Consider the following 18,675-nt stretch of genomic DNA (forward strand, 5'->3'; position numbering starts at 1 on the left):
TCCCACTGTACTGGGTATGTATAGTCTGTGGTTTATAAGGCCTTATAAAAGCCTGTAATAGGTAATACTTGGGCCGTGTCCCAAAGGTGCAAGACCGTACTTGAAGCGAGCATCCTCCGAGTATGGTCTTGGAGTGCGGTCTTGAAGTCGGGGACTGGAAGTGAAAGTCTTTCGAATTGCACTTCGACTGTAGCGCCAAATACGATCAGTAGATAAAGCTGAGTACTCGTTGTTTTCCCCACGTTATAAACACTTGTTTTTCACCATAGAAATCACGTTGCATTTTCAAATGCTCGTACACATACACTTCCACACATTAGAAGCTCTTTAACCAACAACTTGCTGACCCATAACGTATATTTAACCTGTGTTGCTGACTTTCTACCTCCGCGATTTTAAACAAACGAACAACGAGTGTGGAAATCACGTGACCGAGTCAGCTTCCATCTGCACTGCGAGAAATGCACTTGCGTACTCCTGTACTTGGCGCTTTCGAACTGTACTACAGTCGGGACGCGCTAGCAACCGGCGTGGAACCACCCACTCTGGTAGCGACGCGCTGTTGCCGGATTGACCTACTTCAGGATTATCGCGAGCCCACAGAGACAGGTGTAGGATTAAACATCTGGTTAAACAGTCAACAACTGGACCCATCCATTGTTCTCATTCCGACTCTTTTCCTATTTAAAGGAACAACGTTAACTACTTCTGTTCTTTCATTCATTTTTTATGTTTTTACATTTTACATTTTTCTGTATTGCCAGAGCCTGTATTGTCATGTAGCTTCCCAAATTATCTCACTTCACACACCCACATATGCCTCCCCGATGGCACAGTGGTAGGGTAAGTGTTGTCGCCTTGTAATCAAGTAGTCCTGAATTTGATACCCTGTCGACGCACATAGTGGTTCGGATCCCACTTCCAACTGTAGGTCCATTCCAGATTAGCCGTAGTGTGCATAAAGTGGACTTTAAAACACCAACTCAATCAATCAATTCACACACAATTGATTTGTTCTTGATAAATTCTTCTCCGTAATACAGTAACTCAGTTCTGTAAAATTCTGTTTTAGAGGTGAATTTTTGTAGGTTCCTCAAAATATAATTTAAAAACGTGTTAACGAAACGAAGTTGTACGTAATTTGTTTATACGTAATTTGCCCTAATTTTTAAGAAATACATTTCATTTGCACGTTATGAAGCTTCAACAATCGCGGCGTGTCAAAGAAGGCAAAGAGAGGCGGCATGAAATCAAAGGAGAACGATTTGCCACAGTGTTGTTCATAACACAAGACGCATTTTCTTTTGTTGGTAATTGTGATACGATACAACATAAGTAAAAAAATGCCGGTAGCTGATGCTTGCAATGTACCATAATAAAAACACAACAAACGTTCTTTCAGTGAAGGTTTTCGGTTGCTGTGTAGAGCAGGAAGATAAAATGTTTCATGCTTGCCAGATTGAAAAATCTTACGGGAAGTTAACGTCAACCTACAAGAAACTTCAGATTCAAACTTCTAGATTCGTTAAATTATCACTTTACGACGGAAATAACATATTAGTATACTGATACGTACGTGCTTAATTTCGCGTGACGCTTTTTTCCCGAGCTTGCCAACAGCTGACTAGCCTACCCGTGTGTTTGTGCGAACGTGGCAACGTAGAAACCCCCCAGCCACATGGCAGCCAACGAGGAGACAGAATTTGGTCACGTTCTGCCGTTCTGCGTTCTGATTGCACGCCGCTTCTTATCGCGTCCGTACTTTTGTAGGTGACGTCACTTCCGCCAAAACCATGCTTCAAGTACGTACTTCGTACCTTTCGGACAGAGCCTGAGTGTTCCATCGTGTAATAGGTAATCCTTGCACTTGTGCGAAACGGAAACGGAAACGTATCACCGAAAAAAGTAAAACGCTGCTTGACATCATAGCCTTCGACAATACAGAATTACTGTTTAAAACTGACGTCACTGTCCCAATCGGTAAATCAGATCACTGCGTTGCGTATTCTGATTTCTTGTTGCAGAAACCGGAACCTCAAGCGAGTTACGTTTATTGTAGAAATTTTAATACCTTCAACGAAGAAATTTTTGTAAAAGATATAACTGATGTAGATTGGTCAAAGCTTTACTCACTTGATGATGTTAATAATAAAGTGGAGTTTTTGACCTCAAATATACAAAATGTTTTTGACACGCACGCACCTCTAAAAATCGTAAAACACAATAAGAAAAATGCACCGTGGATCACCAGTAATGTTAAATTGTTGATGCGAATCAGAGATAACGCGCTACGAAAGTTCAAACGTTCGAACAATCCAAGCGACTGGCAACAATATAAAGAACTCCGGAACTTTACAACAACTGTCATAAGACAAGAAAAGAAATGTTACCTTACCTTCAAATTTGGCGGGAAAAATTTAAACCGGAGAGAAACATGGAATGAGTTGAAACAATTGGGTATTGTTAACAACAAAAAGTCTCACGATAATACATTCTCGCTCATAAGTACCACTGAAGATTTAGATGCTGTTAATGACCATTTTGGTAAAATTTGCAATGAATCTGAAATTCCTCCTCCACTTAAGGCTCAGCAAATAAAGCATTTCGAGAACAAAACCTGTTCCACCGCTGAACAATATTTTAACTTTACTGAGGTAACTGAAAAAGATGTACATAAAACTATTTATAGCATACGTTCAAATAGTTTTGGAGTAGATGGTATCAGCACTAAAATGCTCAAACTTTCTTTGCCTTATGTTTTATCTCCGCTTTACGCATGTCATTAACTCCTCTCTTTCCAGTGACGTCTTTCCTGAAATGTGGAAAGAAGCACGAATCCTGCCACTTCAGAAAAATCAGATCGCCACTTCTTACAATGACTTTAGGCCTATCAGTCTTTTGCCTGTGCTATCTAAAGTACTCGAGAAAATAGTGCACTCGCAGACGTTAAACTACGTTAACACGAATAATTTACTGCCCCCGGATTTCGTGAGAAACACAGCACAGCCACTGCTCTTGCTATAGTTGTGGATGATATTCTCTATGCCATTGATAAACAGCAAGTCACTATTTTAGTACTTCTGGATCTCAGTAAGGCTTTTGACACTGTGCAGCATGATTTATTATTAGCCAAAACTTAAATATTACAAGTTTTCTCCTTCAACATTAAACTGGTTTCAAACATATCTATTTAACAGACGTCAAAGGGTCGTATTACATAATTCACCATCTCACGTGTCTCAACCTATAACGCTGAAAGCAGGCGTGCCGCAAGGATCGATATTAGGCCCTCTCCTCTTCACCCTTTACACTGCAGATTTGCAGCAAGTTATAAGATTCTTCACTCCACATTTTTACGCAGACGATACCCAGTTATATTTCTCAGATCATTACGCTTCGTTGGAACATAAGCTTCAGTCACTAAATTCTGACTTGAACATCGTCAGTAACTGGTGTGTATCTAACGGTCTTAAAATAAATCCAGAAAAATCCACTTTCATGGTCATTGGTTCTAATTATTCAAGGTCGTTAATTAAAAATATTAAGATCGAGCTCAAAATAAACAATTTGTCCATTGTCAGGAATAACACTACTAAAAATCTTGGTCTGTTTTTTGACGAAATTTTTGATTGGACAGAACATGTAAAGACGCAATGTAAGAAAGCTTATGGAACACTTAGAAATCTGAATCGTTTCCGTGACTTCCTCCCTGTGGAATGCAAACTAAGACTCATCCAAGCGTTAATCTACCCATTGTTCGATATAGAGTGCCTGCCCTAAGACACCTGCCTAAGAGAGATCTTCTTGTAAAACTGCATATTAATACTCCAGAAACTCGTAGATACATTGCAGATATGAAATTGCTATATAAGATTATAAATGGAAACTTAAGATGCAGCATCCCACTCCACGAACTCTCCCTCAGAGTGCCTACACATAAAACACGGAGCAAGGAAACTTTTCACACTACAACTCCCAGGCTCTCACTCATACAACGATCACTATTCCATAGGCTACCGAATCAGTTCAATATAATCTCAAACCAAATAGATATATTCACGTCATATTCATTTTTTATCAGCAACATAGAAAAAATTGTACATAAGTAATGCTTTTGTGAAACTGATCTTTTTACCTTGGTCCTTTTTTTGGCTTGTTTTATTTTTGCTTATTTTATGTTATCCGTTCTTTTGTTTTTAATCTTAGTCTATTGTTTTATTGTTGTTTCTTTCTGGTTTAAAATGGCTTCTGCTGTACTGGAAATTTCAATAAATAAATAAATAAATAAATAAATAATGTTTACGGCCCGCAATTCACGCAAAAGCTCAGTAAAAAAATACAAATGGTGCAAAATGCGTGCTTCCGATACATTTTTCAAGCCAAAAGATCCGATCATATTCTTCCATTCTTAAATAATAATCAGGTTTTTACCATGGCAAACAGAAAGAAGTTGCACTATCTCTGTTTCATACGCCGCATACTGACAGAAGGTAAACCGCAGTACCTGTTTGAGAAGATTCCCGTAGGGAAATCCATCAATATGTTACCCGTAAGCGGAATAACTTCGATTTACCCCATCACTCTACCACGGCCTACAAATTATCCTTCTCCTTTTCGGCTCCCAAAGCATGGAATGCATTGCCTGCAAATATCGCTAGTGTAAACAACCCAATATATTTCAAAGGTAAAATAAAAGATCTGCTGTTAATGGAACAATGGCAGAGTCGGGGCACATACTGAAGGTATCAAGTCACTCACTATAAGGAATTGTATTATTGTATTATTATTACTATTGTCTTTTGTATTTCTAGTTACACTTTTTTTTCCAACTAATTCCTATGTATTTTTTTATTTCTTCATTTTTTTAATTATTATTATTATTTTTACGTTTAGCTTACTGCTCCATAAGTTTATATCATCTCATATGTATTATCATATTGACAAGGGTTAGGTGGCAGAGCAGCCCTTGGCTGAACCTTGCCCGCTGAATAAAGAAAATTTATTATTATTATTATTATTATCCGAGCATAAGGCCCTGAAAAACGCCTAAAATCATATGGCCAAAATTGTCTGTTAAATAACCCGGCCCTAAACAAATAAACATACAGCACACAGATTACTACTTAAGCCTATGGCATGCATAAATCGCCACCTCCGGCATCTCTCGCTCTCGCCTTACCCGGTTTTGAAATGGGAAGCATGAGTGAGACAGCTCCATGTGTGAAAGAAGTATCAGATGTATATCCAAATTTAAAAGTTCTCAAGCGGAATGACCAAATATGGGAGCTTCAGACAATTTTAAGAGATAAGTAAGTAACAATGGCAAAATATTGTCTCTTGTAATATAGCTAGTTGACACTTGGGCTCGGACAAGTTTAAGTAAAGTAACCGAATCAGACCTGTTGCAAACTCTTAATCGTAAAATGAGCAAACGAACATTGTAATCTACGTGAAAGTAAAGCGAAAGATGAAAACAATGAATGAAATGTTAAGTAGCCCCGAAACGTCTTAAATTCCTTTATTTTCTTCTTTTTCACATTGGTACTTACGTATTTTGCATTCCTAAGGATTCTTGAACGTGCCATTTCGTTTTTTTCACGGAAATAATCTATATTTTCGACGTATGCAGTAAGTTTTGTTCGTTTCTTTTTCCCTTCAGTAACACGCTAAATGGAGATCACAGTTTCACTACCATAGTCGGCATGCAGTGTTTCCACCCCACTCCACCCAAAAATACCTACATAGCCCCACAAACCATTGACGCATAGCCCCACGAACCATTTCCGGTAAGGTTAGGTTAGGTAGGGTCACGTATAGGTTACAATAGTTAAAAATTGGTTTCGAAAAAAATATGCGTAGCCCCACACACCATTCTCACATAACCCCACAAACCATTTGTGGAGACGTGCCTTCTTCAGTTACAAAAACACGTGTTTGGAAACACTGACAACGATTGACTGGGATTATGTCATCATACACAGGCTACATCCACCTGGAAGTAAATGGATGCAAGAGCTTTCGTGCATCGGTCACACATTTATATCGAAAAATAGATGATTTACCGGCAAAATTGAATGAACGATGCGAGAAAACACTTGTCCGAACATCCACAATTCTAAAGAAACTGCATTTGGTAAGTAATTTCTCCTGTAAATTTGAAGAAATGCATTTCGGGGATACTTAAATTTACCATAAGACTAATTATCGTAGAATTTTGGCAACCATTGTTACAGAAAATTTAAACCTTCCTTAAAGTAATGTGCACTGTTTGGATTTCAGAAAAAAAAGTTATTTATGTTGAAAAAAAGCTTGATAAATTTCTCGTATCGGACAAACGGATTTCTTCAAATTTATAGGAGAAATTACGTACCGAATGCAGTTTCTTTATACTTGTGGAAGTTCGAGGAAGTCTTTTCTCGCATCGTTCATTTAATTTTGCTGGTAAATCATCTATTTTTCGATATAAATGTGTGACTGATGCACGAAAGCTCTTGCATCCATTTACTTCCAGGTGGATGTAGCCTGTGTGTGATGACGTAATCCCGGTCAGTGTTTCCAAACACATGTTTTTGTAACTGAAGAAGGTACGTTTCCACAAATGGTTTGTGGGGCTATGTGTCAATGGGTCGTGGGGCTATGCGAGAATGGTGTGTGGGGCTATACATATTTTTTCGAAACCAATTTTTAACTATTGTAACCTATATGTGACCCTACCTAACCTAACCTTACCAAAAATGGTTCATGGGGCTATGTATGAATGGTTTGTGGGGTTATGCGTCAATGGTTTGTGGGGCTATGTAGGTAATTTTGGGTGCAGTGGGGTGGAAACACTGCATGCCGAGTACGGTAGTGAAACTGTGACCGCCATATTGCGTGTTACCGAAGGCAAAAAGAAACGAAGAAAACTTACTTGATTTGTCGCAAATAGAGCTTATTTCCATTAAATAAGCGAAATGCCACCTTAAGTAATGTTTCTCAATGCAGAATACGTAAGTACGGATATTCAAATTAAATGAACTAGCAAATTTCAGCCGTTTGTTCGATACAAGAAATTTACCATAAACTTAAAAATTACTTTCACAATCATGTGTGCTTCCCATGGACAATGTATTTTCCGTTGACAAGAGATTGTAAATATCGAAGACTAAGGTCTAAATCACCATCCCTGAGACCTTCTGTAAACAAACTGTCTCACCGATTCGATGTATCACTCCGCGTCAGCTGATCCATGACCGCAATCATCTGCTGTTACACTCATAGTTCGCCGCACCTATTCATTTTATATAAGAGCCTCTGAATGTGAGAACCCATTCTCAACACATCAGACGAATATGCAGCCGCATACATTGTTACTTTCCCGGTCATTCTCTCTTTCATAACCCTTAAAACTGCAGACACTGACACACCACTGCACTGGGATACCAACTTAACCACTTCATTTACTGGTTTCTCAGGATACTACTGACAGAACGTTACATAAATATTGAGTAGAATCTGTTTCTCACCCCTTTTCAAAGGCTGTCCTTGCTGGTGTTTTGAAAACAAGCTCGGAGTAAACGGAGACTTTCCCTCACGCATAGAACTCGGCATGTTATTTTTCTAAGGCTAAGTCAGGCAATATTACTAAGTTGCACTACTTCCTTGCTGTTCACATGATTATTTTTAGAAAATAACCAATGTTATAAAATATCATTATGTACACAAATCTCTAAGCTCATTGAAAGTTATATTACTACAAAATGTTCACACTTATCTTGCCTTGCCATGTCACCAAGTTATTTTACGAAGTGCACTATATTTGGCGGAACAAAAATCGTTATTAGGATCCTTGTCAAAGTTTCCAACCGCAATAAATTTACGAACTTTTTGTCTTGTTTTGATCATCATCAATATATTTATTGGACTTACAGCAATGCATATGGCTGTTTATGCCCATTATATATTTTATTTACATAAGATACAATTTACATAAAATGTACAAACAAATTTCAAATACACTCCTATCTATATCAAACCTTAGAAATATACATTACCATGTTATATCATTTTGTCTAAAAAATGCAAGTAAAATATATTCAAAGAAAGAAACCAAATTTATGGGAAATGATTCCTGGTGCAAAGAGTTAACCATAAAGGTGAAGCAATAAGTAAAAAAGAAAGAGCATTGGGTTTAAAGTGAGACGTCATTTGCGGCAACGTATCCCATACTACAAATTTGCCATTGTTTTACCTTACGTAATGAATCCTGTAACAACGCTGGATTTTCGTGTGGATTATTTTACTTCTATGAGTTTGCAATGCTGTCTGCATGCAGGTGGTTTTGTTTACAGAAGGTGTCAGGGTTTGTGATTTGAACTATAGTTAGTGGGAATTAATGTAGAAGTAAATTAGAACCATAGTACAATGCAGTAAGTCTTGAAGCTTTCCTAGCAACGAATGATGAAAAGATTCTCAAGGGCTATCGACCAGGTAGTGGCCGCGGTGGCTCAGTCGGTAACGCGTCTGACTACCATGCTAAAGGTCCCGGGTTCCATCCCCGGCCAGTTCAAACCCGGGAACTTTTCTAACGTTGGAATCGGCCCCAGAACATGGGTTCCTGGGGGGTAAAGGCGGTCAGGGGCGTGATGTTGATCACATCACCCCCACTCACAAGAAAGTGTGGGGCGTTACCCCCACACCCCCTATACGCCTTCATGGCATGGTGCTAAGCACAGGGGAACACTTTACCTTTTTTTTTTTTATCGACCAGGTGAGTTGTGGAAAATATTCCAAGCTTTCGAGAGCTAACGTCACTCTCATCTTTGGGGTAGAAGTGCACTCAGTAAACATTTACTATCCACAAACACATGTAACTTCTTTGTTTTGTCACTTTTAACATTCATACTTACGTATCTGCTTCGCGGAACATTCTTTAAGGTGTATTCACATTTTTTTTGATCGAAGTAATTTCAATTTTTCACATTACAAGTACTTTTTTTCTTTTCGTTTTTGCAGTTTCGTAAGACACAATATCGTGCGTAAAACTTCGTAGATGATCGTGCTTGTGTTTTTTCTTCGATTTTCATTGGGCATGCAGTGTTTCCAACCTTCTCAACTGAAAAAATACAAACATAGTTAAAATGCATTGATCCATTGACGATAGCCCCAAGACACATTACGTAAGGTTAGGCAAACATAGTTAAAATACGTGTAACTAGTTAGGTTTAGTTAGGGTAGGCAAACATAGTTAAAATTCGTTTAACTATGTTTGCCTAACCTAACTGAACCTAACCTTACGTAATGTTTCTTGGGGCTATTGTGAATGGTTCAATGGATTTTAACTATGTTTGTATTTTTGGTTGGAAACACTGCATACCCAATGAACATCGACAAAACACAATCACGACGAGCCATGATCTATGAAGGTGTAAGCGGCAAAGGCTATTTTGCGTCTGAGAATTAATTTTCAACAAAAATAATGCATTTCCGCTATGACACATTCCCACATGACAGAAAACACCTTCCAGATGTTCAACAATGCTAGAGGAACTGATTTCCGTAAGTACTTTCTTCTGTAAAAATGAAGAAATGTGTTTGTGGATAGTAACCTTTAACCCAATTTTATTTTGCTTAATTGATTTATGGTATTCTTCGGTATGCCACCATTTTTGATAGAGTTCGTAGAAATGTGGAACATCTTTCTAAAGAAGGTTTTAATGATTCCATAAATTGAATTCATATTTTTCATTTAATTTTTACAATTTGCTTCTGTTAGATTTTCAAAACAAAGTATTTTATAAAATTTAATTGTTTTCCTTTTGAAGAATAACTATTCTTATGCAATGAGATATAGGTAATTTACCTTTGATCATAATTTGTAATTTCATTATAATAATGCTTAAGATTACAAAAATACTGACAGTAAAATTTTATGCACGATATAGAGTTCACTATAGCAAATAATAAATTATATATTCATCTCTTATTTATATAAATCAGTGACATGTAAACTATATTTTTAATACAAACCCTTGGTCAAGCATTATATAAGGGGAATGTTGAGAGATGACAATAGTATGGAAAATGTCATTAAACAAAGATTAAAATTGCAGCAAAAAAGGCTAAACTTATCACTGAAGACTGATAAATCTATTAAAAAATCATAATTTTAGTTCTAAAAAATGCTCCAAAAGAAATTAATAGGTGATCGATTCCTAGAAGGAATAATATGTGACCAATATTATTAGTTATATATTAATAAGTAATAGTCATACGTGAAGGGTAAGATCCTGCTATTTTATAAAATATTTTACAAATATATTTCTTCTTCCTCTAGTCCCCTTCTGCCATCATAGCGTAGGGTTGGTTGCCTCGATCCATCTCCTCCATTCCTGTCTGTTTCCCATCATTCTCTTCATCATATTTATTGTCTTATTCCTTTCTCTTCCAATCTTTTCCATTCTGTCTTCAAACATTATCCTTGGTCTTCCTTTACCTCTCCTACCTTGCACTTTACTTCTAGAATTTGCTTTACCTTTTTGTCTTCATTCATTCTGAATACATGTCCCCACCACTTTAGCTGTCTCTTTTCAATTATTTTCTCTAGCGACTCCTGTTCCACTTCTCTTCTTATTCTTTCATTCCTCACTTTATCTCTCCTAGTCTTATTAACAGCTCTTCTCAGGTATTTCATTTCACTAGCCTGAATTTTACTCAGATGTTTATCTTGAAGTGGTAAACTTTCCATTCCATATGTTAATGTAGGGACCAATACTGATTTGTATAGCTGCATTTTTGTCTTTACTGCCACTTCTTTCTTTCCCATTATTGTTTTCCTGAACTGATAATATACTGTATTTACTTTTCTTTTCGTATTTAGGATTTCTTCATCACACCTACCATCATTTGTTATGATGGTTCCTAAATATTCATATTCATCTACTTCTTCCAAGTTCTCGTTTCCATATCTAATTGCTATTTCATGATCTTTTTCTCCTTTTGCCACCTGCATAACTTTACTTTTCTTAATATTAATCTTCATCCCTTTTCTCGCAAGTTCTTCTCCCCATTCTATTACGCTCCTCTGTAAATTCTCTTCACTGCTAGCAATTAAGACTATATCATCAGCATATAGCAGTACTTGCAGTTGTACTACTCTCATATTCCAATATCCTATTTGTACTCTTGGGGTTCTTCTTTTGCAAATTTTAGTTATTTCATCCATTACATTAATGAAAAGTAAAGGACTGAGACTATCTCCCTGTTTAATTCCTTTTTCTATTTGAAATTCCTTAGACTCGTTTCCTTCTATTCTTACTATTCCTTTTACATCCTTATATACACTTCTTATTGCTTTAATAAGTTCCTTAGGTACTTCCTTACTTTCTAATGCCTCCCATAGATATTTTCTAGGTACCGAGTCAAATGCCGCTTTCAAGTCTAGAAATGCTAAGTATATTCTTTTATTTTTGTCCAGCATTTTCCCCATCATTGTTCTTAATATAAAAATGTGATCTTGAGTCTGTCTCCCAGGTCTAAATCCAGCTTGTTCCTCTTCAAGTTTTCCCTCCATGATTTTTCTCAGCCTCCTTTCCAATATATTTGTATACATCTTATATACCACTGAATGATAGACATATTGCTCTATAATTATCACATTCCTTATTACTCCCTTTCTTGTGTACTGGCACAATTATGTTCCTTTTCCACTCTTCTGGTATAGTCTTAGTTCTCAATACTTCCCTTAATATATTCAGTAGTATTTCAGCCATTCTTGGTCCTCCATATTTTATAAATTCTGGTGCTATTCCATCCCATCCTGCTGCTTTCCCAATTCGTATCCGTTTAATTGCTTCTCTCACTTCATTCTCTGTTATCATCATATCTTCTTCTACATGCTCCTCCTCTTCTCTGTGTCTTATTCTCTCATCCTCCTCCTGTTCCTGTTTCTGCTCCTCATCTTGTTCTTGCTCATTTGTCCTATCCTTGAACTTTTCTTCATAGTATTTTCTCCATTCCTCCATCACATTCTCCCTTCCTATGACTAGTACATTTTCCTTATTTCTTATAGCTCTTGCTGCTTTTCCCCATTTTCCTTTCAGGCTTTTAACCATATTCCAGAACTGCTTTCTATGTTCTACAAAACTTTGTTCAATATCATTTCCAAACTTCTCCCATGATTTTCGCTTTGCCTCCTCTACAGCCAATTTACTCTCATTTCTTTTTTGCACATATATTAACCTATGTTCCTCTGATCTTAATTCTAGGTAATTCTTCCATGCTTTCTTTTTCTCTTTCACTTTCCTCTTTACTTCATCCGTCCACCAATTAGTTATTTTCCTTTTTGTATTCACCCTAACTTTGCCACATACTTCAATTGCTGCATACAGTATCACTTCCTTAAATTTTTCCCACATACTGTCAATTTCCATTCCTCTTATTTCCAATTCATTCATTTTTCTTCTACTAGTTCCTTATACTGTTTTCTCTTCTCTTCCTTAGCCAGCTGCTTTACTTGTATCTTTTCAAGCTTCCTATCTCTTTCTCTATTATTCCTCTTAAATCTTGTTATAGCTATTAGCAGTCTGTGGTCAGTACTCAATTCAGCACCTCGAATTACCTTTACATCCATAAAGGCATATCGAAGTGCTCTTGCGTAAATTATGTAGTCTATTATACTCTTTGCCTCCCTTCCCTCAGCTTCATAAGTGATTTTATGAATTTTCTTATGCTGGAAAAAGGAGTTTCCTTGTAGCAATTGGTTCTCTACACAGAATTCTATTAATCTTTGTCCATTTTCATTTATCACACTTTCCCCTCCATATGGTCCCATACAACCATGTGACCTTATCCTATTATCATTTCCGTAAGTCGTAGTGGAAAATTTACAATATTGTTTCCTACAAATAAATATTGAGTAAATGTGGTGATTTTCGAAATATATTTACATCTTTTAATGATCAAATTCCCCCTTTTGTAGGAGTGACATTGTTTCGTATTCTTAGGAAACTTTTGAATTTTAATTTACCTTTTGTAATATCTGCTCTTTTTTAAGATATTTTAAAGTATCAGAAGTCATTGCTTTTATGTATCGCTCGGCAAGCTCCCAAATCTTATCACAACTATTGTTAAAATTGCATTTATTTTGTAGCATGATGGAATGGCTATAAAACGAAAGGAAGTTAAGCTCAAATGGCTTTCGAAAATTGTTAAACATTCGGAACCATAACTTGGGCCCAGCAGACTTCAAAATACGAGGGTTAAGTCATAAGTCATGGCAAATATTTTTTTCCTCGAGAACAGGGGACAACATGAAAAATCTAAGGTATACATTTGAAAGTGTATGGAATGTACCTTTGAGTGATGCCACCGGATGAAGTCTGGATGTAGGGGACTTGTAGGGAGAAGGCAGAACTCAGGACATTGAACAACAGTGTTTTATTCTGGCATGACCAACAAGTACACAAGACTACACTGTTTAACAACCTTCAAAGTATTCACCCAGGTTATCCACTGTTCATTGCAAGCGATGGGTAGGTGCTATATACCATCCGCTGCATGTGCAGCGCGAACGTGTGCCACCTCTCGCCAAAATACTGTTACGATCTCTTCTTTGTTGGCAAATCGTTTCCCACGCAATGGCTTCTTCACTTTGGGGATGAGATCATAGTCACATGGACTTAGATCAGGGCATAAGGTGAGTGTGGAAGAACTTCCCATTCCCACTGCTGTAAGCGACACCTAACAATGTCTGCCGTGTGAGCTGTTGTGTTATTGTGTAGGATAATAGTGTTGTCCAAAAAATTCTGGATGTTTTGTGTCACCAAAAATGAGGTGTAATATGCTGCATTCACAGTGTGCTCCTCATGCACTGGATAGTACACAAGAACACCTTGACAGTCGTATGCCAGAATGACCATAACTTTTGTGGGTGACGGATTTTGTTGAACCTTATGTTTCCGTGGTGACCCAGGACTGTCTCTTGAGTTTGGGTTCATACGCACGTGCCCATGTTTCATCGACTGCAATGATGCGATTCAACATTGCATGTCCCTCATTCTGAAACCTCACCAGATTGATGTGACATGTTTCATAGTGAGTTCACTTCTGTACCTCTGTTAAGTTATGTGTCACCCACTTTGCACAAAGTTTATGCATCTGTAGGTACTTGTGTAAAATACGAGGCACTGTCGATGCCGGTATTCCTGTATGCAGTTGTTATTCCACCACAGTCCAGCGCCTGTCCTCACGTAAACACTGTTCAATCACTATCACTCGTACATCATTTATATTCAGGTTTTTTCTTCCAAGAAGGGAGTGCTGTATATATTTATACACACACAGTTTTTGAAAGAAATCAGCCCCCTCATGGGTAAATTCTTAACTGAACTCCAACGATTGTCAGTGTGTCTCCACCAGAAATTGAACCCTGTACTGTACCCTTTGAATGGAAGGTGAAAGTGTTACCCACTTATGTTATTGCAGAGGAATTAAGGATAGTTGACACTTCTCTGTTTTATGTGTCTCGTGAGTTTTATCAAATAGATGTGTTAAAAACTGTAGGTACAAATATACAGAGTGAGTCTAAAGTCAGGTTACATAGGGAATTATAGTATATCTTCAATGTGTGCACCTTGAACCTCAATGCATTTGTACACGCGACTTTTCCACTTCTCCAGAACTCTTTGCAGAACGTCCAGCATAATCACGTCTGCATATTCCACAGTGAGTTCCCTCAGATGCTGGATGTTCTGAATCTTAACTGAGTAGACAAGCGACTTTAAATGAGCCCAAAGGAAAAAAAATCATTGATTACATGTCTGGAGACCACGGTGGCCACTCAACGGAACCAAGGTGACTGATCCATGCACCAGGAAATCACATACAGGGACAGGAAAACAAGAGAAAGAATAGATAAAAAAAAAACTTCCTATGTAACCTAACTTTCGACTCACCCTGTATTTATAGTGTGCATATGTTGATACACAGATGAGTCATATCTACATAGCTCTGGTTTGGAAAGATCGCAGCAGCCTAAGCACTGTAAAAAACATAATGGGATAATCATAATCCCTAGCAATTAATAAATACACACACAAACTCCAACAAGCAAACAAAAGAAACCCCATTTTTATAATTCCCCATTTCAGTAAGGCATCTCAAATGTAAAAATATTGTATGTCCACCCATGCATGGGATGTTTGTTTTGCCAGATGCCTGGAGTGGCTTGCTGGACCGTGCTTTATTTAGGCTACATTTCCCATGCTGCTCTGCATTGATAATGTCAAAGTAAATAAATCGCATCTTGAGTTTTTGGACTTTTAACCAATGTATTAAATATTTAAGTAGCTATGTTTCAGAGGCTCATTCTGCCTCTGTCTTCACTTTACAGGTACATCTCTAACTCTGCCTTTGCGAGTCAGCATACAAACAAGGATCAGTGTAGCACACACACTGGGAGAACGGTATGCCCACAACCATTCAGGGTCTGACAGTTCCACATAAGCGGCATAGTTGCAATTTATTTCTGGTTGATTATTATCAAGCCATAAACCTTTGACATGGTGGAGCCTTGGCTACTAGAAATAATCCTCCAAGGCAGCTGATTTTACGCCCCAATTAGATGCCATCCTCAAACACATCATGTGTCCAGGGACTGAACAATGATTCATTAGATACACACACTACCCTGAAGACGGAGGCAGAATCAGCATCCGAAACATAGGTACTTACATATTTAATACAGTGGTTAAAAGTCCAAAATCTCAAGACGAGTGGATCACCACTGTTCAGCTATAAATAAATCTCATGCATGCAACAATGTATCTATTGAAGAAAATTCAATATTGTATTGAATGCTGCTTAAGGTGAGGAGGGACAATTACGCACTAGTTGTGCATTTATTTCAATATCGTCGGATTGGGCACTGCTATTTAAAAAAAGGTATTAGTATGCAAGAGAGTATGAATTTCTCTCGATGTTGCAAGTGAAAACTGTTTTGCAAGTTGATTAATAAGCTAGACACGATGTTTGAAAAATATGATTAATAAGTATTTTCAGAATCCCATGTATTCCTTATGGGAAATCAACTTCAAGTTACGGCTAATCAAATGAGAGTTTCGACTTTTCCTACTACTATGACATAGTTCAACGTGTCCTTTTTCCATCCATGTACTTTTCTACGTCTTGGGATGTTTGATATTCCCGAGAGAACGAATAAAATAATGATCCCATAAACCTAATGCATTTCTCCTTGCCTCATATGGCCATCCTCGCAGTGTTGCCAAACCTGGTGTGCATAAAAGAGCTACATTTCGTCATTAATAGAGCTAAAGATGACTTTCAAGGAGTTAGATTAACGAAGGATGCATAAAGTGCCTCCTAGGATAATTTTAGGTGTCAGAGGGGTGGGGGCGCTGCTATTGCAGTTAGCTTTAAAGTGATGGCAATTTATTCTTAGTTTCGGCTGCCTAGATTTGGCGGCATCACCCATCTCAATAATCCAAGGATGTTCATATGAAATCGAAAATAAAGAATTCCCGGATAACAGTATTATCATCTTCACCTTAGCCACAGCGCTATATATAATAATACCTGGGGAGTAAAGAGGGGTGGGTGACGCATCCTATACGTATATGAATATCACGTCACGTGCAAAATGTACACTCTTTGCAAATGGTTGGTTTTTATGGGCCGGAGCCAGTGGTGGCAACATGGTGCGGCAGAGGGCAGGTGCCACAGTTCACAGTCAAACGAGTGCACGAAAGAGCCAGATTTGGCTCCAAAAAAGCGAAGTTGGCAACAGTGATTGGTAGCTGCCCCAGCGAGAAAGACTTAGGGGAAATTGTCCCTCCTCACCTTAACATTTATTGTTATTTGTGACAGTAAGTCTGCATGTTAATTGTTTGCTGGGAGAGGTCTACATATCGACTCAGGGCATTGAGCCTCAGCTCCAGCCCCAATTGTTTCACAAATCCCCCTGCCACCTAAAATCTTACACCCACAGATTGCGAATTCTGAATTCATCTTTGGTGGTGAAAGTACAAATAAAACCCTGCCTGATAAGTAGGGAGCAGATTTTTAGGTAAAAACATTTTTTTTTCTGTTGTTTGGAAGTCACCTAAACTCAGTAGGATTTGATTTGATTGATTTAGTTTATTTTACTTCGCATTTTGTGCCTCTTGGCTAATTTGCGAAGATGGGGATGAGTGATGAAATGATGAAATTGATGAATGGACATTCAAAAACAACCAAGCCCGACCGGGATTCGAACCCGGGACCCTTGGCATCGCAGCGCGATGAAACTCAGTAGGAGTACCAACCATATGGTTGCAATGTACTCTGCGAAGTCTTATTTCACATAAAAGTGCATAATTTTACCTTTAGCACATAAAACACATATTTTTAGAGAAATAACATAAAATGTACATGTTTTAGACTTTCCAGACAAAATAAAGATTCCAAATTATTTGTGTAAATGTACATTTTGGAGTTAATGCATAAAATAGACAAAACATGTGGTAAATTAGTAAATTACTATCCTCTTCAGGACTCCGCAACAAATAATTTTAAAGCTTTTGTCTGTGTCCTGTCTGCTAACAAATTTCTGTGTGGTGTGATAGAAAAACTGTAAATGTCCACATAACCATCCGGTGTTGCCATGTTCCATGAACATCTTTATTCCGTTGAATAAAAATCTGTATAAAATCAGTTGCAATGTGAATTGACAATGATAATGGATTTTAAAATCAGATACAAGGAGCTTCAAAACAAGACCAATGTTGTCTTTGTAGGACTAACCAAAACTAAGAAAACGTTTTCACAAAATTGACAGTTTTTTTGACAAATTTTAAAAATCTGAAAATTGAGAATTGTGTTTGAAGTCTTTCTGCCTGGACCATACAAAAATTTTCATCATGATCGGACCACACGTTTTTTATTTATAGAATTTCAAAGAGAGCGATTGTTTGCAAAACTAAAAAAAAATGCACTTTTTTGTTCTCACATCAATATAGAATAGAAGGCACTCACAAAAAAAAAATGGTTAGCATAGATTAACACAGAATCGAATGAGTTAAATTTTTATGTAGGTATACTGGTTAATTTTTAATTGGAGTCCAAACTTGAGTATCTCTAATTTTTAATCGGACAGTAGTCCCAATTAGATTATCTGATCATTAAGTGGATATAAGACATAAAATAAAGTTGTTTCAGGCCCCAATTTGAACATTTATCATCATCTATTTCACATGTGACTTGTGATAATCATGTTGGAAAACATTAGTTATGTCATTCCTATTCTCCCTTCTCTTTCTCTTCCAGGAATACTTCTAGGAGTGATTTCAAGTTTTCTGCAGACCGCTTGGTAAGTTTCCTGTCAAATGCAATTCATTGTGATATCATCTGCATATTTGTCTTTATTTTTCATTATAAACTTCATGTGGAGATAGAGTACAAGTATGCTCATGGTCAGAACCCATGTAATTTTTTTCTGTAGATGATGATGTTTATTTTTACGTCCATTGTAGATTGGCCTAGATACAAGTGATTTCAGTGTTCTTTTTGGCACTTCATTTCTTTTTTAATATCAAATTTGAAGCCCTTCGGAATACGTGTTAGGGACTCATGCATGGGGATGCACTCTTGTTAAATTTTACTCGCATGTTGACTTGTATGATTCTTTCATTCTTTTGTCAC

The 18,675-nt window shown here is 37.3% G+C and overlaps 1 protein-coding gene across 1 annotated transcript in view; it reads left to right on the top strand.

The window, feature by feature from the left end:
- The first annotated feature begins 5,119 nt into the window (after positions 1–5,119).
- The window catches only part of kri (uracil phosphoribosyltransferase krishah), a 32,061-nt gene continuing 18,505 nt past the window's right edge, over positions 5,120–18,675 (top strand). The window contains exons 1-2 of the mRNA XM_083137450.1: positions 5,120–5,309; positions 18,301–18,343. Of these exons, the coding sequence (XP_082993576.1) occupies positions 5,137–5,309; positions 18,301–18,343 (216 nt within the window). The 5' untranslated portion in view covers positions 5,120–5,136. The remainder of the gene's footprint in view (positions 5,310–18,300; positions 18,344–18,675) is intronic.

Source organism: Lepisma saccharinum, chromosome 16 (genome assembly GCF_977018435.1).
Source record: "Lepisma saccharinum chromosome 16, izLepSacc3.1, whole genome shotgun sequence".
Taxonomy (NCBI): Eukaryota; Metazoa; Arthropoda; class Insecta; order Zygentoma; family Lepismatidae; genus Lepisma; species Lepisma saccharinum.